At 47.5% G+C, this 23,788-nt stretch overlaps 1 protein-coding gene across 1 annotated transcript in view; it reads right to left on the reverse strand.

The window, feature by feature from the left end:
• SSH3 (slingshot protein phosphatase 3) overlaps nucleotides 1-23,788 on the reverse strand; it is a 188,749-nt gene that overhangs the window by 16,620 nt on the left and 148,341 nt on the right. The window contains exons 9-11 of the mRNA XM_069232940.1: nucleotides 20,727-20,855; nucleotides 19,194-19,240; nucleotides 4,052-4,198 (exon numbers count right to left, since the gene is read on the reverse strand). Coding sequence (XP_069089041.1) covers nucleotides 4,052-4,198; nucleotides 19,194-19,240; nucleotides 20,727-20,855 — 323 coding nt within the window. The remainder of the gene's footprint in view (nucleotides 1-4,051; nucleotides 4,199-19,193; nucleotides 19,241-20,726; nucleotides 20,856-23,788) is intronic.

Here is a 23,788-nt window from a genome sequence, read left to right on the forward strand (position 1 = left end):
CGGTTATCCTGTCTGCCGTTTTACAAGTTCCATAGGATATAATGGGACTTGTAATATGGCGGACAGGATATCTGTCACATTTGTGAAGGAGTATCCCCTCCGCCAAGGTCGTAATCAGGCCCTACGTTCTGTAGTTGCCTGTGAAAAACAGGCTGCAGGTGTGGACTGGGGGACCAGTCTGGCCAAAGGCAGGCTCAGCTCTGGAGGGTCTCAGTACCCCATGGGCACCATTGGCCCACTTCTCCTCGGGCTGTGGGGCTCAGGTGCAGTGGTGTTTTTAGGCATCGTGTCACAGTGGTGAAGAGGCTCTCACAGGTTCCTGCTTTTCCTGCAGACAGAGGCTGCAAGTGGTGACTGGGTGACCAGTCCAGCTCTGGCTAAGTCAAAGGGGGGCTCATCTCTTGAGGGTCTCTGGGTGCTAGAGACTCTGTGGGTTCTTCTGGACTCGGGCTGTGGGGCAAGGGTGCAGAGGTCTTTGGTCTGGTGTGTTGTGGAGGTCAAAGGAACTCAGTTTTTGGTTCTTACAAGATGAGATGCAGGGAAGTAGCTCCACTGGAAATGCTGGCTGTTTGGAGATGAGCTGGCAGTCCTCCCAGGCTTTTGGCGTTTGCACAGCGCCAGGACAAGTTGTTCCAATGGTCAGGCCAGTAGGGTTGGCACCAAGTTAACCTTAGGTCCTCAGTTCTTGCTTATTCGGCTCTTCTTTGCCCTCATGCCTCTGGAGTCCGTCGAATCTGAGTTCCTGGCATCAAGGGTGCCGCCTAAATACTGTATTTAGGGGCGTTACATGGAGTGACAGGTAGTAGCCAATGGGCTACCTACCTTTAGGGTGACTATACCCTCTATATGACCACTTCCTGTGGGAACTGGGCATAACCCTGACCCAGAGGACCCAATTCCACCAAAAACCAAGGTGGTGGAATGTTCCTAGTCATGTGTACTTCAGGGGTGGTACTAGCCGGAGGGTGAACACACCTCAAGACTAGCTCATTTCTCCGCCTCTCCTGGTGTTACAGGGGCCCTGGGTAGGGTGTGGCATCTTACCTGTCTTGGGGAAGCTGGAGTCTCATATCAAAGGTGGTGGAGGCCTTGGGAGCCTCCTGCCTTGGTGTGCTCATCACCAGTCATGCTGCTTGGAGGAGGCGACAACACCTCCAGCCAGAGTATGCATTGTTTCCGACCTCGGAGAGCATAGGCTCTCACCTCCAGGGGGTGAGAAACTCATCTGTGGTGGCAGGCTGGGCAGGACCAGTCAGCCAGCACACTAGTAGTTGGCAGGTTTTCAGGGGGTACCTCTAAGGAATGCCCTCTGAGTGCATGTGTAAATAAATCCATCACTGGAATCAGTGTGGGTTTATTAATATGATATGTTTGATACCAAAACACCATAGGTTTCAGTGAAGCCATCACGTAGTTAGGAAACTTGTTTTTGACCTTTGCCCAGTGCATACGTTAAGATGGCTTCGCTGCTCACTTGTACTGCCAGTAATGGAACTGGCCAGCACAGGGGCATATCTCCTCTTGCAGCTATGTCCACACATGCAAACATAATGCACCCTGCCTTAGGGCTGTAAGGCCTGCAGTAAGGGTGACTTACAGATATTGCATGCAGTGTTAGGGGGCATGGCACGCAGGGTGTGTACCATGCAGTGTTTTCACTTTTTGAGCACCTTGTCACGCAGCCGGCACTTGAGGAGTTTGATGCTGGATCCCTTAGAGTAGCACAAGATATGCTGCCGTTCTTAGGGACCCTCTTTAGTACAGATGCCCTAGGTACCAGAGCTACCACTTACTAGGGACTTAGAGGTGCTAAAGGCCTGGCCACTTGGGGATCAAGTGACCAGGAGTCTTGTTTTTGGGAAAGAAACACTGGAAGTGGGGACCTGGTTGGCAGGAATCCAGTGAATTCCATTCAAAGTTGCATCAAATACCAGGCAATCAGTGAGGGGTGGGAGGGGGGACTTCTGCAACAAAAGCCCAGTTTCCTACAAATGCCAACTAGTCAGGAGGAGTGTCTGTCCAGGAGAAACGAGGTGCAGCATACTCAACGTATGACTAAGGAGAGCAATAAGTGGACACTAGTATCTTTGGGACTGCAGTCTCTGCTAGTTGAATTCAGATGGAAACTGCAAAGATCACAACCGCAGTTGCTGAGGCCCAGGCAGGGCTGTGATCACATGATCTAGTGACTGGCCTGTGCACGGCTGCATCTGTGCAGAGATACCAACCTGTGTGTGGATATAGCTTCTTAGACATAGTTGGCCTGTGGGGGCTGAATCTACTCAGTGAAACCAGTCTGTGCGGGGCTCAATCTTGCATCCCCGCCATATTGGGCACGTATGAGGCTGCATGTGCCGGCGTTGTGCACAACTACACCTACCCACTGTGAGAACAGCCAGATGAGACAGTACCTGCGCCCACTGTTGAGACCCCCCCCCCCGCCTCCCAAAAGTGCTGCAACATTCCTCAGAGGTCCAATCAGAACCACAATGCTTCATGACAGCAGATTCCGTGCCTGCCGGGTGCACCGCCAGAGTGTGGGTCCAGTGGACGTAGTCAGTACACAAACAGAAATGTTAGCTTGTGCGCCAGCCCTTGAGGAGAGAGAGTGCAGTGTGTGAGAGAAAGAAAGACGGGTATCTGTTCAGAGTCCATGTGGACTGATTCACCAAACCTAGAATGTCCAGTAACGACTGAGCTTAATGATGTTAGGAGTGACAACTGCACCTAATCCATAATCTCTCCAATATCCCTGACCTGACAGAGGGGAGGGGGATGACCTAGGCCCAGTCGGGAGGAGGAGGACCAAGCTTGGATCATGAGGGAGGATTGGGAGAGAGAGGCGATAGAGTCACTGGTTGATCATGCCTAAGGAACACTAAATTGCATAGTGTCGTATCGGTGAGTAGTCTTTCATCCTAGTGTGCATTAAAGTACTTTTCTTTATTACAAGAGAAGCATTGGGCTGGACGTTCATTATTTGTGCTGCGTGGTTAAGTTCTGGGCAGCCCCACTCTACCTCCCAGGGAAGCCTCTGACTGCTACCAATGAAAATCAAGTGCTGAAGGTGTCTTTCTGGGTTCATTTTCAGAGCCATCATATGACGGACTCTAGGACATTGGTTCCCAACCTTTTGATTTCTGTGGACCCCCACTTTAACATTAATGGAACCCAGGGACCCCCACTGAATCATCATGGGAATCCGGGACCCCCGCCTGAGTCATTACTGGAAGCTGGGGACCTAATTTGTCAATATTTGTTAATATTTTTTAATTTTCTAGGCTCTGTCGGACCCCCTGCGAAGGCTTCACGGACCCCCAGCGGTCCCCGGACCACAGGTTGGGAACCACTGCTCTAGGACATCAGAAGCCACCCCACAGCTGAGGCCCAACCTCCCCGCTTGGCCCCTGGTCCCCCTGCAAAGGGACGGATACTTCATGTCTATAGCAGAGAGAACCATGCATGGTACATGCCATGTCCCTACCCAAGCAAAAGCTACAAAGGTGCTGAGCTCCCACTTTGCCACAGGGTGCGTCAGCCTTTCTTCTGAAAATTCTACTCAAACATCTCAGTCCTCCACTGACCATGTTCCTGAGGAGTGCCACTGTTTTAGTCATCAAGCTGGCGTTAGGGTCCACCTGGTCTTAGAAACAGAACTCCTTGCACCTATACACACTTGATTTCAGATTTTTAAAAAAAAACATTACTTTGCTTCATCATAAATGAATCGTTCGGCTCTAGTTTGGGTCACTAACAAGAGGCCACCTATGGTGAACGGGATCTTTATAAAACGACATCGCATGTAATAGTAAATACCTGGGAGATGCGACCACTTCCACTGCTGTGCAATCGCCGTACTATTCAATGATACCAGTCTGATTCGTTCTAGGTAGGGTTACAAAGGTGCGGTGCTTTGCACCCTCTGAATGTCAATGTTTATCCTCCCCAAAACCTTGCGGACGTTGCTCTGGTCAATCTCTGCCATCAAGGGTGCTGTTCAATTTATAAGTTAGGAGAACCACTTCATAGGGCTTGTTCGATGCATACTCACCGAGCATTGGAGATGAACCGGTAGGTCTCCTTCCAGTGTGACAGAAGGTCGGTCGTTTCCTCATCGTACACGCGCACGTTTAGGTACTTCAGTGACTCCGGGAAGAAGTTATCGATCTCTCGTGTCACGTTCACTATGTGACTGACCCTGGCAGAAAAAGCAGAGGGTGGGGAGAGTCATGAATGGAGAAGATGTCGGAGAAATCACATAGTAGTCATACAAGAGCAAAGGAAGATGCCAAGATTGGGAGACAAGAAAGGTGAATTGATTGGGAGAGGGGGAAAGGAGGAGAAGATGGTGATGTGTTGCTGGGTGAAAAGAGGAAGAACCATGATTGAGATAATGTGACCGAGAAAACTACCATTGTTTGAATGAATGCTATAACTGTTTGACACACTCCCACTGGTTGATGGTATCACACGATCATCATGATTGGTTGATGGAGGACTGGAGAGAGGACCTCCCAAGCTTGGCGGCAGTGGTCGAGGACATTTATTTATTCCATCACAACAAAAACTTGGCTACCGACAACCGATCAGGACTGCTGGGCTCATGTAGTCTGCTCATTCCTCCGGCTGTACAAGCATTGTAAATCCTACCTAAAGCTCCGGACTACTTCCACTGGATAGCATTTCACACCCTACCTTTGTGCATGGTATTTTAATAAGAGCTGCAGACTCAACCTTCTGTTAAGCATTCTCACGTACATCTTGGGTCGTCTCACCATGTTTCTCCCAATAAATTAGAAAATATCATAGCAAGAGGAGGTGTGACAATTTCAGGCATGAAAATGTGACAGTCTTGATTTGTCCTTTTAAGAAGATCGATAAACTTGTGTCCACCTCTGGGAGATGTTTGTCCAACAAGTGTATTCGGTGACGTGCCACCCAATTCCAAAAAGTTTGGGCAAGTACAGACAATTGTGCAGAGTGTCCCCCGTCTCTGTGTGTAATACATGTTGGTCATATTGTCTGTTTCTTCCTGGACCACTTGGTTTTGGAGCCTAGTTTGGAAAGCTCGAAGGGTAAGCTGTACAGCCATGAACTCCAACACACTGATGTGGAGGGGCAGTTCTTGTTGTGACCACAATCCTTGGATAGCGATGTCACCCTTGTAAGCTCCCTAACGTGTGGGAGACGCATCTATTGTGATCGTGACTTGTGTCTGTGGCTTAAAAAAACAATCTGCTCAGTAACATCTTCCTTTCTTCAGCATTATGTGGCTCCATCTGTCCCAGAAGTTTTATTATCATTCTCACTGTCAGAAAACACAATGTTTGGTAAAGATGTTGCTGGGTTAATCCTCCCCTCTCAATGCACTGAGTGAGGCTCCCAGAAAACCCTACATTTCTGCAGACTTGGGTTGGATTTCTTGGCACTGACTATGTACTATAGTCTGTGGAGAAACTTTATAGTGTGTTGAGTATGGGCGAGGCCTGGGCGTCACATTTACCAGCCTGTTGTCCAGATATGGAAGTAGAGGAAGTTGGCATGCACTTTACTGCGACTTTTACAACCATTAAACATTTGGCAAAGATCGTTAACTTATAACCCTGAAGAGTAACACCTTGAATTGGAAACGTGCCATATACCATAAACTTTAAATACTGGTGAGGAGCATTTTCTATGGGTATGTAGGGGCTGGCAGCACAGGATAAAGTTGGCACCCTTGAAGTGTGCCCCATTTAATTAGACAAGCCTTCAAGACCAAGCCTTTACAGAGATAAAGGCAGCAGGTTTTAGACAGAAGGTCCGACCAGCCTTAATAAAGGGAGTACAAAAGTTGGATCTCAGTTCTCCTGTATATCCAGTTGAACTGCTCCTTTGCATCTAAAATGGCCGCTGTGAACAATATCTATTGGGTGTTTTTTTATAAGTTAGTATGGACAGTAGCATCACAAGTAGGAATAAGGCTGTTCTGTTTATATCAGACTACAGAATTTATACTGATATATTAGCACTTGCCACAGATAGCTGACACATAAGGTGGTAACTCTTATGAACACTGCACACAGAAGTGCATAAGTTTGTGGTGATGTCTGTATGGAAAGAAGGGTTGGATCATGGATCAAAAGTTAACATCCCTTTCTCCACTTAATCACCTGGCATGCAAAAACAATGCATAAATATACCAGGAGAAAAAACATTTGAAAGGGTGCGGGTACGTAATAAGGGTTACGAGTAACAGCAATGCTAAGGTACTCGTAGACAACAGATTAGAAAGATACTTTTAAGTTTTACGGGTAAATATTAAAAGTGAAGGTTACATTAAGGGATGAGAGGGCGGGTGTAAAGAAATGGCTCCCTGTTGCAGTTACCCCCCACTTTTTGCCTGATACTGATGCAGACTTGACTGAGAAGTGTGCTGGGACCCTGCTAACCAGGCCCCAGCACCAGTGTTCTTTCACCTAAAATGTACCATTGTCTCCACAATTGGCACAACCCTGGCATCCAGGTAAGTCCCTTGTAACTGGTACCCCTGGTACCAAGGGCCCTGATGCCAGGGAAGGTCTCTAAGGGTTGCAGCATGTCTTATGCCACCCTAGGGACCCCTCACTCAGCACAGACACACTGTTTGCCAGGTTGTGTGTGCTGGTGGGGAGAAAATGACTAAGTCGACATGGCACTCCCCTCAGGGTGCCATGCCAACCTCACACTGCCTGTGGCATAGGTAAGTCACCCCTCTAGCAGACCTTACAGCCCTAAGGCAGGGTGCACTATACCACAGGTGAGGGCATAGGTGCATGAGCACTATGCCCCTACAGTGTCTAAACAAAACCTTAGACATTGTAAGTGCAGGGTAGCCATAAGAATATATGGTCTGGGAGTCTGTCAAAAACGAACTCCACAGCTCCATAATGGCTACACTGAATACTGGGAAGTTTAGTATCAAACTCCTCAGAATAATAAACCCACACTGATGCCAGTGTTGGATTTATTAAAAAATGCACACAGAGGGCATCTTAGAGATGCCCCCTATATTTTACCCAATTGTTCAGTGCAGGACTGACTGGTCTCTGCCAGCCTGCTGCTGAGAGACGAGTTTCTGACCCCATGCGGTGAGAGCCTTTGTGCTCTCTGAGGACAGAAACAAAGCCTGCTCTGGGTGGAGGTGCTTCACACCTCCCCCCTGCAGGAACTGTAACACCTAGCATTGAGCCTCAAAGGCTCAAGCTTCGTGTTACAATGCCCCAGGGCACTCCAGCTAGTGGAGATGCCCGCCTCCTGGACCCAGCCCCCACTTTTGGCGGCAAGTCCAGGAGAGATAATGAGAAAAACAAGGAGGAGTCACTGGCCAGTCAGGACAGCCCCTAAGGTGTCCTGAGCGGAGGTGATTCTGACTTTTAGAAATCCTCCATCTTGTAGAAGGAGGATTCCCCCAATAGGGTTAGGAATGTGACCCCCCTCCCCTTGGGAGGAGGCACAAAGAGGGTGTACCCACCCTCAGGGCTAGTAGCCATTAGCTACTAACCCCCCAGACCTAAACACGCCCTTACATTTAGTATTTAAGGGCTCCCCTGAACCTAAGAATTTAGATTCCTGCAACTTACAAGAAGAAGAGGACTGCTGAGCTGAAAGACCCCTGCAGAGGAAGAAAAGAAGACACCAACTGCTTTGGCCCCAGACCTACCGGCCTGTCTCCTGCCTTGCAAAGAAACCTGCTCCAGCGACGCTTTCCTAAGGACCAGCGACGTCTGAATCCTCAGGGGACTGCCCTGCTTCAAGAAAGACCAGAAACTCCCGAGGACAGCGGCACTGCTCCAAAAGAACTGCAACTTTGTTACAGAGGAGCAGATTTAAAGACCCCTGCAAATCCCCGCAAGAAGCGTGAGACTTGCAACACTGCACCCGGCGACCCCGACTCGACTGGTGGAGAACCAACACCTCAGGGAGGACCCTCCGGCGACTCTGAGACCGTGAGTAACCAAAGTTGTCCCCCCTGAGCCGCCACAGCGACGCCTGCAGAGGGAATCCCGAGGCTCCCCCTGACCGCGACTGCCTGAACCTAAAGTCCAGACGGCTGGAAAAGACCCTGCACCCGCAGCCCCCAGCACCTGAAGGAACGGAACTTCTGTGCAGGAGTAACCCCCAGGAGGCCCTCTCCCTTGCCCAGGTGGTGGCTACCCTGAGGAGCCCCCCCCTTGCCTGCCTGCACCGCTGAAGAGACCCCTTGGTCTCCCATTGAAACCTACAGAGAACCCGACGCTTGTTTACACACTGCACCAGGCCGCCCCCGCGCTGCTGAGGGTGTACTTTTTGTGCTGACTTGTGTCCCCCCCGGTGCCCTACAAAACCCCCCTGGTCTGCCCTCCGAAGACGCGGGTACTTACCTGCTGGCAGACTGGAACCGGGGCACCCCCTTCTCTCCATTGAAGCCTATGTGTTTTGGGCACCTCTTTGACCTCTGCACCTGACCGGCCCTGAGCTGTAAATTTGGGGTTGCTCTGAACCCCCAACGGTGGGCTACCTTGGACCCAAAACTGAACCCTGTAGGTGGGTTACTTACCTGCAAAACCTAACAATACTTTACCTCCCCCAGGAACTGTGAAAATTGCACTGTGTCCACTTTTAAAACAGCTATTTGTGTTTTATGTGAAAAGTATATATGCTACTGTAATTATTCAAAGTTCCTAAAGTACTTACCTGCAATACCTTTCAAATGAGATATTACATGTAGAATTTGAACCTGTGGTTCTTAAAATAAACTAAGAAAATATATTTTTCTATAACAAAAACCTATTGGCTGGATTTGTCTCTGAGTGTGTGTTCCTCATTTATTGCCTGTGTGTATGTACAACAAATGCTTAACACTACTCCTTTGATAAGCCTACTGCTCGACCACACTACCACAAAATAGAGCATTAGTATTCTCTTTTTGCCACTATCTTACCTCTAAGGGGAACCCTTGGACTCTGTGCATACTATTCCTTACTTTGAAATAGTGCATACAGAGCCAACTTCCTACAGCGGGGCAAAGGTTTCTACCATTAAATAAAACAAATATATTTTAACAAAGGAAATTCTAAATTGTATCTTGGAGCCTCCTCTCCCAAAGAAACAAGATAGATACAAATGTGATAGCAAAAACTGGAGCCAGAAATTATTGGAGCTGGATCATTAACCATGGGAGAGAGAGAGAAAGAGCGACTGTCACGACCATCACCGAGTGATGAACAAAACTCGCGACTTCACTTTAACTTACGCCACTGAGCAATCTTTGTGGCCGAGGAATGGAAATAAAAACTTTCAAAAACAAGTAGAGCTTCGGAGCAACATGGCGTCCATGTAACTGCGAAGCTCGCAAGCCCCGCCCACCAGGAACCGGAGTGCACAGTCGCCGCCGTGTTCGCGGCCGAGCGGCTGAACGACAAGGACTGCGCACCAACTAGGGAAACGAGGGGGTAGGAGCCCACCGGTCGCCGCCCCCTCACAGAGGGAGAGATAAGGCAGCAGCAGCGGCACTCGGATAGAAGATACCGAGCGCCGCGTAAAATCCAGAGAGTCGCTCTGGAGCCCACGAATGCGCGCTGGAGCTCCATGAAGCCCAAGACTTGAGGCTGTTCCGGGAACCCTGAGTAGAAGGAGAGAGGCAGCGTGAAGCAGCAAGGGGGCTGTGCTTTAGAGGCGCTTACTCACACTCTGAGGAGAAGAGGGTGTGAGGAGACTGGGCTATGTCATTGACTCAACTGATTACTGGAGGAAACATGCAGCAACCAGGTACTGGGAGGAAGGCAAAATGAAAGTTTACGGATAGTACGCACTGCAAGCAACTTGCTCTCTATTCAAAAGTATAAAGCGGGCGGAGAATATTTGTTAAAAATAAAAAAATTAATTTACTCAACATTGGTATAGATGGTAGAGAACCTCAACAGTCTGATACTACCTGATACTGCTCTTTTTGCTGCTGGGAAAAAGGGGGAGGGGAAAAAAAAAAGAAAGGGGCGATTAGTAACATTTAAAAGTATAAAGAGAGAATCAAATGACTCGGGGGCCCTAATGCTGTTGGATGCACAAGTCGATTTATATAGGCACCCATATACTCCCTCACGGCCTCTGAGGAGTGTGATTAAACGAGCAATATCCGAGGCGTTAGCGGCAGCGGCCGGAATAACAGGATTTTTAAGACTGTTATCTCACGTTCTGAAAACAAGTATGGCACCCAAAACTACTCGGAATCTTGGAGACAAGACCAAAGGAGTTAAGATGACACGCGTCGGAAGAGATAAAGGAGAGCTAGTGGTGGTAAACAAACGCCTGACGTCAATAATAGGTAAATCAGCTGGGAAAAATATGCCGGGGTTGGGGAAAGATGCCAAGATGAGCAATAGCACTACCCCCCCCCCGCTGGAAGTCAAGGGGAAAGGCAAAAGTCAATCTACTATTGTGACTTTTCTTGCAGGTGGGGCGCAAGATATCTTCTGTGCACACATAACCCCCCCTCTGAAATAAACGCAGAACTTACTCTCCCGGGTACCAGTAGCAAGAAGATGTGTATTGAAAATAATGAACCCCTTATTAAAGCCACACAAGGCACCGAGGACTCGTTGGGGATCGAAGATAGTAATAGGGAGACAAGAGAGAAGGAGCTCGGCCCCCCCACTGGGAACAAACAGCCTCAAGCACAACCTCAAGCTCAACAATTAGATCAATCAGAGCAACCGGAGCGTCAGATTAGGGAAGGAACTGCGAGTGCATCAGGACCTGCAGCAGATAGTGAGGACCTACATAAGATTTTAGGAAGCCCTAAAGGGTGGAGTAAAGCAACTGGAAAAGACCCCAAATTTGTGGACTGGGGCAAAGATAGTAGTGATAAATTCTACTCTCTGACAGAAGAGTCAGATCTCAGCAGCGGCGATCATAGCTTCAGTGAGTCGGACTGCAGCGAGACATCCGAGGCTGGAAATAAATCATCAAGTAATGAACCTACAGTGCGGCAGCTGCGCCGACAGCGGAAATCCGTAAAATCGCGGCCCTGTTCTCATGAGGATTTTGGAAACTCAACATCTACGGGTGGTAGGACTCTAAAGTGGGATTATTCTGGTATCGGACTATCAGATACTCCTAGCAAGTAACCAGGGGTCGGTTAATGGTAATATGGAAGCAGGCACAGGAGCCCCTGCAAGTAATCCGTCTGCGATGGGCACCGAGGCGGGGATGCTGCAGTCAATATATAGTTCAATTAAAGAGCTGCAAACAGAGACCAGGATTGAAAGCCGGCGTGCAAGGATCGCTACAAAGCAACTGCAGGGAACGGTGCCGTAAGGTTGCAAAATCATGCACAGAAATCAAAGCTAAGTTATGCTCAATGGAAGAAAGGATAGTGGCGGCCGAGGAGGATGTCGATACCCTTAATGAGCAGAGCGCTACGAGAGACTACCAATTGACCGATGTAATGTGGAAATTGGAAGACTTTGAGAATAGACAGAGAAGGAATAATCTTCGATTTTTGGGTATACCGGAAGGGCTAGAAGGCAGTAATATACGGACTTATATGGTCAAGCTCCTGTGCGGGCCTTCCCGGAACTGGGGAATTGGGATTGGGAGAACGAACTGCAGCGGGCCCACAGGTTTCCGGTAACCCAGCGGGAGGGGGGCCAACGGGCAGATTCTAAATACCCCAGAGCTATTTTAGTTTGCTTTGGAAACAACTTACTATGACAGGAGATATTTGATAAAGCTCGCCCTAATACCCCACGTACTGTGGATGGGGTTACCTTCTTCACTCGCCCTGATTTCTGTCATGCCACTGTTGAGCGGAGATGGTGGCTTCGACAGCTCATTAAACCATTTTCAGACAAAGGAGGGGAGGCCTATCTGTTGGCCCCAGCTCGACTTAAAACAGTAATGAATGAGAAAGTAAAAGTATTCACTTCAGAAATTAAAGCAAAAGAATACCTGATGGGGGCTAAATAGTAGAGCGCAGAGACACATAGAAGGCAAAGGTGCTCAGGGGATGGGTGGGCGGGTGGGCCCACACATGCACGACACCAACATTCAGGCCATCAGTGGTCTGATTGCTCAACAGGATGGGGAGGCCAGTCCCGGGGAGGAAAGAAGTTTGGGAGGGGGTTGGAGGGGACTGGTCTGGGGTGGAGGAAGGGGGAGGGGAAGGGGAGGTGGGAAGAGGAGAGGGATGGGGGAGAAGGGTAGGATATTGGGGGGGGGGACAGAAAAGTGGGGGAAACAAAATGGAAAGGAAAGGATTAAGGGAAGCAAGAGAAATGGAAAAAATAGTAACAAGGGAGCAAAGAGAGAAGAGAATTCAAGAGATTGTGCAGCTGGATAGGAAGATCTGGGGGGGAGAAATAGAAAAGAAAAGAATAAAAAAAATAGCAAATGGCTAGACTTCGAAATGCCTCAATTAATATATGCGGATTAAATGACCCTCGTAAAAGAAGGAGAGTGGTTGAAGAGTTAAAAACCTTTAAGGCAGACGTCTATTGCCTACAGGAGACGCATGTTGAGTATAAAAACCTTGGAATTCTTGGTTCGCTCGGTATGAGAGTGATTGCTCGGTCAGAACAAGAGGTTAGAACTAAAGGGGTGGCAATATTAGATCAGACTAATAAATTAAATTTCATCAGGCAGAAGGCGGACAGGGGCGGGAGATGGGTGATTGTAGAGTGCAGCTATGGGCATGGTAGCTTTACATTATGCTCTCTATATGGGGTAGTCACGGATGACCCAGTAGTATTGGATACCCTCGCTATTGAGTTAACAGGATGGGCCCCTCCCTATATTCTATGTGGTGATTTCAATTTTAATGGCTCTTGGGAGGGACTACAGGATTTATTAGCGTCCACAACTAAGAAGTACCAGGGGCGTAAACCTCGGGTATATAAGGTAATGGTCGCTATTCAGAAATAATTAGGACTGGTGGACGCTTGGGCAAAATAATGTAAACCGGACCCCAGATATACTTCTTATTCAGCCCCCCCAGGCGAAACTGGCGCGACTCGATAATTTTTTTATATCTCCTGTATTACTAAAGCAAGGAAGGATGGAATTATATCCGCGGGCTATATTAGATCATAACCCCTTAGTATTCGATCTGGAATTGGTTGGGCTTGAGCCGAAGGTTAGGAGATGGATATTTGAAAGAGGGATCCTTAAGGACCCGGAATACTGTGAGTATATGAGAAAGTGGATAGTTGAATTCTTGGGGTTTAACCAGGGATCAGCTCCAGCAGAGATAGTCTGGGATACCCTAAAAGCTGGAATCCGAGGTGAAACGTTGAGTTTCAGTTTCAAAAGGCAGAAAAAACACCCAAGGCAGAATAAAAGACTTGCATATGAAGCTGAGGGCAGCAGAAAGACAACTGATTATAGCTATAGAAACTGGGGTGGATATAAAGAGGGCTCAGGAGGAAGTCGCTATAGCTAAAGCAGCAATTAACGAGGTTATGGCTCAAAGAATAGCAGAGAAGTACTTAGCACAGCGCTCACAAGGGTATGAGTATGGAGAAAAATCTGGGCGCTTGCTAGCAATAAGGGCAAGTCAGAAAACAGCATCCGGGGTCATTAGGGAGATTAGAGATTGGCAATGACAGATAGTGTCAGACGTGGATGGAATTAGGAAGGTGTTTCACAGATACTACACGGAACTATATAATGATACATCTGTACATTCGGATGAAGAAATGTTGGAAATTTTATACCCTGTTAAGGTCGATAGGCTTTCCGAGAGTGATCGTCTATACATGGGAGATCAGATAGATATCTCGGAAATTAATAAGGCAATGAGTGAACTTGCTACCGGAAAAGCCACAGGCCCTGACTCGATCCCCTTAGAGTTTTATAAAACTTTTACAGTACTACTACTCCCGGTGATAATAGAGCTATTCATTCAGGTACAGAATGGAGGGGAACCCCCCCCCCCCCCCATCATGGGATATGGCCAACATAGTAATGTTCCTGAAGAACGGGAAAGCCCCACTAAACCCGGCCTCATATCGGCCGATCACATTAATCAACAGTGATGTTAAAATATATTTAAAAATATTGGTCGCTCAATTATCTCTGGTGATTAAGAAGTTAGTTACCCCTAGGCAACATTGGTTTGTCCCGGGTAGGGATACTACCGATCATATTCAAAGAGTTCTCGCTTTCTTTGATGCTACAGAAGTAGCAGAGGAACCTATGGCAGTCGCATTATTAGATGCAAAGAAGGCGTTTGACCATGCTCTCCGCTCCTGTTTGCTTTATATATAGATCTCTTGCTTAGACAGTTGGAAGATGTAGGAAGTTGGCTCTGTATGTGCTATTTCAAAGTAAGGAATAGCATGCACAGAGTCCAAGGGTTCCCCTTAGAGGTAAAATAGTGGTAAAAAGAGATAATACTAATGCTCTATTTTGTGGTAGTGTGGTCGAGCAGTAGGCTTATCCAAGGAGTAGTGTTAAGCATTTGTTGTACATACACATAGACAATAAATGAGGTACACACACTCAGAGACAAATCCAGCCAATAGGTTTTGTATAGAAAAATATCTTTTCTTAGTTTATTTTAAGAACCACAGGTTCAAATTTAACATGTAATATCTTGTTTGAAAGGTATTGCAGGTAAGTACATTAGGAACTTTGAATCATTTCAATTGCATGTATACTTTTCAAGTTATTCACAAATAGCTATTTTAAAAGTGGACACAGTGCAATTTTCACAGTTCCTGGGGGAGGTAAGTTTTTGTTAGTTTTACCAGGTAAGTAAGACACTTACAGGGTTCAGTTCTTGGTCCAAGGTAGCCCACCGTTGGGGGTTCAGAGCAACCCCAAAGTTACCACACCAGCAGCTCAGGGCTGGTCAGGTGCAGAGTTCAAAGTGGTGCCCAAAACGCATAGGCTTCAATGGAGAGAAGGGGGTGCCCCGGTTCCAGTCTGCCAGCAGTTAAGTACCCGCGTCTTCGGAGGGCAGACCAGGGGGGTTTTGTAGGGCACCGGGGGGGACACAAGCCCACACAGAAATTTCACCCTCAGCGGCGCGGGGGCGGCCGGGTGCAGTGTTAGATCAAGCGTCGGGTTCGAAATGGAAGTCAATGAGAGATCAAGGGATCTCTTCAGCGCTGCAGGCAGGCAAGGGGGGGCTTCCTCGGGGAAACCTCCACTTGGGCAAGGGAGAGGGACTCCTGGGGGTCACTTCTGCAGTGAAAGTCCGGTCCTTCAGGTCCTGGGGGCTGCGGGTGCAGGGTCTTTTCCAGGCGTCGGGACTTAGGTTTCAGAGAGTCGCGGTCAGGGGAAGCCTCGGGATTCCCTCTGCAGGCGGCGCTGTGGGGGCTCAGGGGGGACAGGTTTTGGTACTCACAGTCGTAGAGTAGTCCAGGGGTCCTCCCTGAGGTGTTGGTTCTCCACCAGCCGAGTCGGGGTCGCCGGGTGCAGTGTTGCAAGTCTCACGCTTCTTGCGGGGAGATTGCAGGGTTCTTTAAAGCTGCTCCTTTGGATAAAGTTGCAGTCTTTTTGGAGCAGGTCCGCTGTCCTCGGGAGTTTCTTGTCGTCGAAGCAGGGCAGTCCTCAGAGGATTCAGAGGTCGCTGGTCCCTTTGGAAGGCGTCGCTGGAGCAGAGTTCTTTGGAAGGCAGGAGACAGGCCGGTGAGTTTCTGGAGCCAAGGCAGTTGTTGTCTTCTGGTCTTCCTCTGCAGGGGTTTTCAGCTAGGCAGTCCTTCTTCTTGTTGTTGCAGGAATCTAGTTTCTAGGTTCAGGGAGAGCCCTTAAATACTAAATTTAAGGGCGTGTTTAGGTCTGGGGGGTTAGTAGCCAATGGCTACTAGCCCTGAGGGTGAGTACACCCTCTTTGTGCCTCCTCCCAAGGGGAGGGGGTCACATCCCTAATCCTATTGGGGGAATCCTCCATCTGCAAGATGGAGGATTTCTAAAAGTTAGAGTCACCTCAGCTCAGGACACCTTAGGGGCTGTCCTGACTGGCCAGTGACTCCTCCTTGTTGCTTTCTTTGTTCCCTCCAGCCTTGCCGGCAAAAGTGGGGGCCGTGGCCGGAGGGGGCGGGCAACTCCACTAAGCTGGAGTGCCCTGCTGGGCTGTGACAAAGGGGTGAGCCTTTGAGGCTCACCGCCAGGTGTTACAGCTCCTGCCTGGGGGAGGTGTTAGCATTTCCACCCAGTGCAGGCTTTGTTACTGGCCTCAGAGTGACAAAGGCACACTCCTCATGGGGCCAGCAACATGTCTCTAGTGTGGCAGGCTGCTGGAACCAGTCAGCCTACACAGATAGTCGGTTAAGTTTCAGGGGGCACCTCTAAGGTGCCCTCTGTGGTGTATTTTACAATAAAATGTACACTGGCATCAGTGTGCATTTATTGTGCTGAGAAGTTTGATACCAAACTTCCCAGTTTTCAGTGTAGCCATTATGGTGCTGTGGAGTTCGTGTAAAACAGACTCCCAGACCATATACTCTTATGGCTACCCTGCACTTACAATGTCTAAGGTTTTGCTTAGACACAGTAGGGGCACAGTGCTCATGCACTGGTACCCTCACCTATGGTATAGTGCACCCTGCCTTAGGGCTGTAAGGCCTGCTAGAGGGGTGTCTTACCTATACTGCATAGGCAGTGAGAGGCTGGCATGGCACCCTGAGGGGAGTGTCATGTCGACTTACTCATTTTGTTCTCACTAGCACACACAAGCTGGTAAGCAGTGTGTCTGTGCTGAGTGAGGGGTCTCTAGGGTGGCATAATACATGCTGCAGCCCTTAGAGACCTTCCTTGGCATCAGGGCCCTTGGTACCAGAGGTACCAGTTACAAGGGACTTATCTGGATGCCAGGGTGTGCCAATTGTGGAATCAAAAGTACAGGTTAGGGAAAGAACACTGGTGCTGGGGCCTGGTTAGCAGGCCTCAGCACACTTTCAATTGTAAACATAGCATCAGCAAAGGAAAAAAGTCAGGGGGCAACCATGCCAAGGAGGCATTTCCTTACAGAAGAGAACAGCAAGATTCCACCGATAGGCAGGCAGGGATGGGATACAAAAGTCCTAGCATACACGGACGACATACCTATATTAACCCCCTCCCCTGATCCAGCGTTGAGTGAGGTTGAAGAAGTGACGAGGAAATTTTGAAGATTTTCCGGATACCTGTTAAACAGAGCTAAAACGCAGTTACTGGCTAATCAATATATAAGCACCCAGGATACTCGGAGGGTGGATCACGCAGTATATCTGGGTATAAATATTACATCAACAGTAGGAGAAATTGTTAATCTGAATTTGGATCCTATACTCGCGAAAGCCAGTAAAGATATGCGCAGATGGAATAATCTACATTTGACTATTATGGGGAGGTGTAATATGGTGAAAATGATCTTCCTCCCTAAACTGTTGTATCTGTTTCGTGCTGTACCAATGAGCTTTACAAATCTTAGATTAAAGGAAATAGAGTGATTATGAGATTTATCTGGGCATATGGCAAGTGTAGAAGAGCAAGTAAATTTATGTCTCTTCCTTGAGAAAGGGGGGGGTGGTCCTTACCGAATATAAAATTATACCAAATGGCAGCAGCTTTTCAGTATATGCGCCCATTATGGGGTTTTAAGAAAGAAGGGATTGCGGAAGAGGACTGCTCTAATATATACAAATTGCAGATAGGAACAGCAGCCAACGGGTGCTTGGTAACATTTCATGAACCTGGATATTATAAGAAAACTCGATATAAGGTACTGGAGGCGGCCTATAAATGTTGGCGATCGTGGTATAAAAAGAAAGGACTTGGCAGATATAATTACTATACCATAATTGAGAATAATCCATTGCTCCCCGAAATATTTAAGGATAGGTATATGGCAAATTGGGCCTCCTTAGGCATAGAGAGGTTAGGGAACTTCTTCGACAATTTTGGGGTCAAGGCGTTTGGGGATCCACAGGAGCAGTATGGCTTAGAGCGAAGGAACTTCTTTAAATATCTACAGATACGAGATTTCCTGGCAAGAAAAACGGGGTGTGCAGGGATTTAGAAGTAATCAACTGCTGAATGACATCTTGGCCAACCCCAACATATCAATCAGGTCGATTTATCCATTATTGTTGGCAGAACAGCCCGACGACTTAGAGAAGTATAGTGAGAGGTGGAGAGAGAAGCTAGTGGATGGGAGCAATAACTATATAAGGTCACTAGAGTTGGGACACACTATCTTACTCTCCTCTTCACTGCAAGCACAACATTATAAGACCATGTTTGACCTGTATCATACCCAAGCTCATCTCGTCAAATGGGGGAACTTATCAGGAATAAACTGTCCAAGATGTGGGATGCATGGAACAGACATTGTACACATGATGGCTACATGTGGGGAACTAACGGCTTTGAGAGAGGGTATTCAATCTGTCTTGAAAGGGGCTGTGGGATAGGATTTGGCTCTTACCCCCGAGATCATGGTCCTAGGGGTCGTTGGAGAAGTAGGTGGTCCACATAGAGCATTTATCTTTGTGGCCATGGCAGTGTATCGAATATGTATATCATCTGCGTGGTTGAATGTACGACCTCCGTCTTGGCAGCAATGGCTGGCCAGATTGTTGTCTGTATATCATTTGGAAATGGCACTGTACGAACGCAGGGGAGACGCGCTAGGAAGAAAGGGAAGGCAATATGGGGGCCATTCCAGGACTGGATTCTGGCTCATTATGATTAATGTTCAAACTAAACCCAGACTATCCTCCCCCAATTTAATTTAAACATCTGGAAGTCTCCCCCTGTCTGGGTTAGTTGGGCTGCTGAGCTTCCCATTATTTAGGTTGTATCTTTCTTCTAATGTTTTTTCTTTGGTCTGAATTCCTTTTATTTGATGTAAAGTGATGTATGAGTACATTTGCTGTATGAATCCTTTCCAATAAAAAATAAATAAAAAAAAATAAAAAAAACAAGTAGAGCTTCACTGAACTTAGCAGCATGAGGGAAAAGAACATGCTCTGCAGCCAGGGGCAAGGAGAGGTGAGAACACTTACTATAGTGGTCTAAACTTACGTGTGAGCATCCATCTTTACTCGTGAGCAATACTCATCCTTAACTTATAATCGAACAAGGAGCAACTGGGGAGCAAAGCTTTGCAGAGCTTCCAAACACAAATGCTGAATGGTGCTTCCGCAGACAAAGGGGTGTGTGAGGGTGTAGAGAAGAATAAGCCATTAATGCACATAGAGCTAACTCACCCATTTCTCTGCAGCTCTTCCATGTTGGAGGCATTCCACTCTGAGCCCTAAGTAGAAGAAACATAATTTAAGGCGCCAAACCTAACCCACAATCTTACGTTCTCATTCGACACAAGTGATGGCAAACTGTGCATAACCGAACCCTAATTCTGAATTCCAGATCCATTAAATTCACTTTACTACATAACACATGCACAGCTCCCTACAAACTGTGTACTCTGCTCAACAGCACCCCCATATCACTCCCTCTGGAGCATATATGGACCAGTATAAATAACACTTTCACTTCAACATGGCAACTCCATCCTCTATTGTAATCCTGCTCTGCTCCCCATTCCCTCCATCACAACTACACCCATCTACATTCCTCCAGCATTCCTCTGGGATTCCCCATTGCTGTATAGAATACTTTGGGAGCTGCAGTACTCTCAGCTGGTCCCTGCCCTCAAGTGTTCATAATTGCAATACCCATCATCTGTTTAGTCTGGCTGCTGACACAGTCCAAAGTAGCAACTAGACTCAGCAGCACGCCGACTGCTTTACAGGAACAGGGTGCTTACCAGGGCTGCAGAGAGTTTCAAAGGTTCCAAAGGACACAGCTACAGGCCACAGCCCTTCTTTTGTTAACCACTGATGCTCAACAGTTCAGGGTCCCTCTCACTCAGGAGGACTGCCACTGACGGCCTTGGACGCGGAGAGGCGTCCCTCCCACCTTCAGGCATGAATAGCTGGAGCTAGGCAAAGGGCCTATTCTAAAGATTCCCAACACAACCCTAATGAGCAATTTCCCATCTTTCCTACTTCTGCTGGTCTTAAAGGTGCCCGCACTCGCTCTTTGTACTTCATAAAGCAGGTTTGTGTTCCATAAAGATGGGCACTCTGTGTGCCCGACAGAAGACCACGCTGGCTCTCCGTCCCACAACAACAGCCCCCCATAATAGCCACAACTTGCTCTCTGTCCCTCAAAGATGGCCTCTGGTGGCCCTGTGGTCCTCAGAAAGATGGCCACAGCTCACTCTGATTACTCCAGCTGAAAACTAGACTAGAGGGATTGAGGAAGCCATGGGACATAATGCAAGACAACTAGAAACACTTGCTGGAAGAAGCCTTGTGTTAGATGGAACTAGAAAAAGATCTTGAGCACCCACACCCCTCCCTGTACCACCCTGGGGTTACTCTAAACCTTTGACAGTGGGTGCTCGTAGAGTGGGACAGACCTCTACCTCTGAGAAGAGAAGGTACCAAGCCATAATATGGTCCATTCATACCCTTTTCAATTGCCCCATCTAGTCGACTCTTAAGAGCGATCCCAATGGAGTAAGACATCTTAGACTCAGGGTGAAGCCCATTCCCGTAAAGGTAAGCAAGAATGGGTAAACTTTGAGGCAACTGCCCTGGGTGAAATAACTGTCCAAACAGTTGGAGAAAGGGTTGCTCCAATCAGAAAAGTCCAGAATTAGATTTCTGCAGCCGCCAGAGTCTCTGTCAGGCAGAAGCAGGCGCTGCCTTAAGACATCGCATTATGACACGTACCAGGTAGAGGTAGTCGAATATCCGCGACGGGCGGTCCATCTGGGCGAGGATCATCAGCATCTCGTTGTCAATGAACTCCTTGTACTCCTTGAGGGTGCAGTTCATGCGACGCTCCAGCTCATTGCGGATCTGCGGGGCAGAAGCGGCGAGAGTTAGGGAATGAGTGCAGAGTGACAGAGGCACGCACAGTGTGCGCGGCAGACGAGAGGCAGGAAACAACAAGAAGAGTTGGATGGTGGAAAAAGGAAAGCGAGGGGAAAGGAAGAGGGGAACGGGCAGTGGATTTGAGGAGCTTGTACGCGGAAAGGGGCCTTAGATAGGAGAAAGGCGTGGATGGAGAGGGGAGGTATTAGCTTGGGAAGGAAATAAGGAAGATGTGCGTGCTAGAGGCCTGTAGAGGAAGGCGAATAGAGGATGGGGTGTGAGTGAAGAAAGACAAACAGAGAAGAAGAAAGAGGAATAAATGAAGGGGGAGGAAGAAAGCTAATAAGGAAGAGAAATAACAGAACAGAGAATGGATGAAAGAGGAAAAGTGTGGAAGAAGGTAAGAAAAACTGTACAAATAGAAAAGATTTATAGACTTCGAGATTACAGAGATGATTACTTCTAGGAAATGATGCATCCTTAGATATCATTCTCCCCTTCTAGCCCCTATTGCTCTTCCTTACACACCTGGCCTGTCTCCCTCCCAGGGCATTGCTTCTTTTCAACCAGCATTTGCCCCTCACCTGCAGACCTCTTAGTACTCAGGTTTGTAATCAATGGAGAAGAGTGCTCAATTTGTGCTTGTTTCCGGTGTTGAGCACCGGCACTTATTTTTGAGGGCCGGCGCTTATTTTTCTGCCTCAAGCATTTGCTGCGAGCAAAAGACCCATATGGGAAAGATGGAGGAAGAGAAAAACGAAAAAGCGTTACAAAGGGAGAAAGCAGACAGCTGCAAGAGTGAGCTGAAGGGGCAGGGAATGGCTATAAATGGATTAAAGAGGCCTGAGATGGCTTCAGGATTACGATGCCTCAGTATTCCGTGTTCGCACATTTAATTGCAGCAGCCGCATGTTTAAGAGGAGAGCTGTGAGCACCGGAACCTTTTTATTTACAAATTAAGCACTGATGGAGAACTATTTTTAAAATCATGCTGTGAAATATTAGCCTAACGTTTTCTTGCACTGATTCAAGCTCTTGCTGTCATGGGCCTGTTTCTGGAAGCCTCCCAGCAGGTCTTGTCAGGTATTCGAATGAGGAGAAAATTGCTAGGTGTTTCTGGGGGCTAAATATCCCATTGATGAACAGATGACAGGCCAGACAGAAAGATAAAAATATGCAGCTTAACGTGTTCCCATCTCTAACCACACCACTAATCCCAGTGTTAATCCAGTACATTGATGCCTGTTTCTCTAATTTCCTATGAAAACCAAGCTCAGCACTGCGGTGTGACACAACATGCTAAGTGCACCAACATGTCACAAAACAAAAGTTGCATTACCTTGCGGTTAATAAACTGTGCAACAAAATCCCCACAGAGGAGTTTCATGACTCACAGATAGGAAGCACATCCTCCTCTCTGGCTGAAATATAACTGGGGGACAGTCAAGTCTGCAGCACATTTGTTTTTTGTTGTAAAACACAGATCACAGCCTTCCAAAGATTTCTCAGTTCTTTGCAGGATTTTGACATTTCTCTTTAACCCCCGCCCCCCCACCCCCCAGGTTTCAGGCATTTTGGAAAGTGTTATCTAAAGCTACCAGAATTTCCAAGCAGGGCAAGGCCTGCAGAAAAGAAAGATGAACTACTGTGGACAAAGGACTGGAATAGCAAGCAGCTGCTAACAGATTAGCAACACTGCAGGCATACCTGAGGCATCCACTCATTGAAGTAGCTGGTGACCAGCATTGAAGGTTGGCCTGGACAGCAGATCTCTGTACAGTGAGTCTCTGGACGGAAGACGCCCACCCCAACTCAGCCAGTGCATGCATCACACAGATATGCAGTGGTAAGGTGTCCAACCTGTGAGGAAGCATGGCTGAAGATGTGGCTGACCATTTAAGACTTTGAATGCTCAAGGAAGCAACATCCCAAACCCACTTGTGCGCAGTCCATCAAGGAAGGAAAGGCTGGTGGCCCTTACAGAGACTTGGCGCTGTCTGGAAAGAGGCTTCGCGTCCAAGAGGTCCACCACACGATAGCTCCCCGATGACAAACTATATTTTCCACCAGGTCATTAACTCCTACATAGTTTGGAAGTGCAGAAGCCCTTTTGGGTTCCTTGGCATAACTTTCCTCGTTGCCCGCAGCGTCTTTACCGGGCAATTGTGATACTGTGTCCCTGCAACCAGGACCTTGCTAGGCATATCTGGATTTTCCTTTACAAGAACTATTGCTTTCCTTTTGAGTTGTTGTGAAGGACATTGGGAATACATCTAAGTATTCCGAAAGCAGAGTTGTGTTGTGAAAACAAACTTTGAACTATTTTAAACATTTGACACTGTTAAGACTGTAGGATTGTTGCTACACGTAAAACTTATACTGTGACAAACTAGGAAGGATTCTCTGGTCAGAAATATATTCCACTTCTAATGTTTTCATGATCATTTCTAAAGTATTCAAGGTTTCACTAATATTTGTAGGAGTTGCTCACTTACAACTCACAGGATATTTATGTGTTAATTACTTTGCAGTGCCATAACTTGAATAATCTACTTGACCGAGCTGTAATGTACTTGACCTGCAAGCCGATCTTAAATTGTGCGATCATAGGCAAATATTTAATTTTATGGAGCCACCTTTTTCCTAATTCTCACATATTGAAGCACCTTCAAATATGCAGGTTCAGCATTTCTACTGTACAAAAAAATAAATCCCTCATTTTTTATTTAACAGACTAAACGTTTGCTCCATGTATAATGCAATTCTGGCCCACATATAGGGTACACATCACCCCTGATTTGCCCCTTAGTTCACTAATACTATTGTCATGTGAGCAGGGCAGGAATATTTCTTAGTTCATGTTTAAAACCTCACTTTCAATAAATATATTACTAAAGTGTGATGTGGTAGTGCCCTGT

Source organism: Pleurodeles waltl, chromosome 4_2 (assembly GCF_031143425.1).
Source record: "Pleurodeles waltl isolate 20211129_DDA chromosome 4_2, aPleWal1.hap1.20221129, whole genome shotgun sequence".
NCBI lineage: Eukaryota > Metazoa > Chordata > Amphibia > Caudata > Salamandridae > Pleurodeles > Pleurodeles waltl.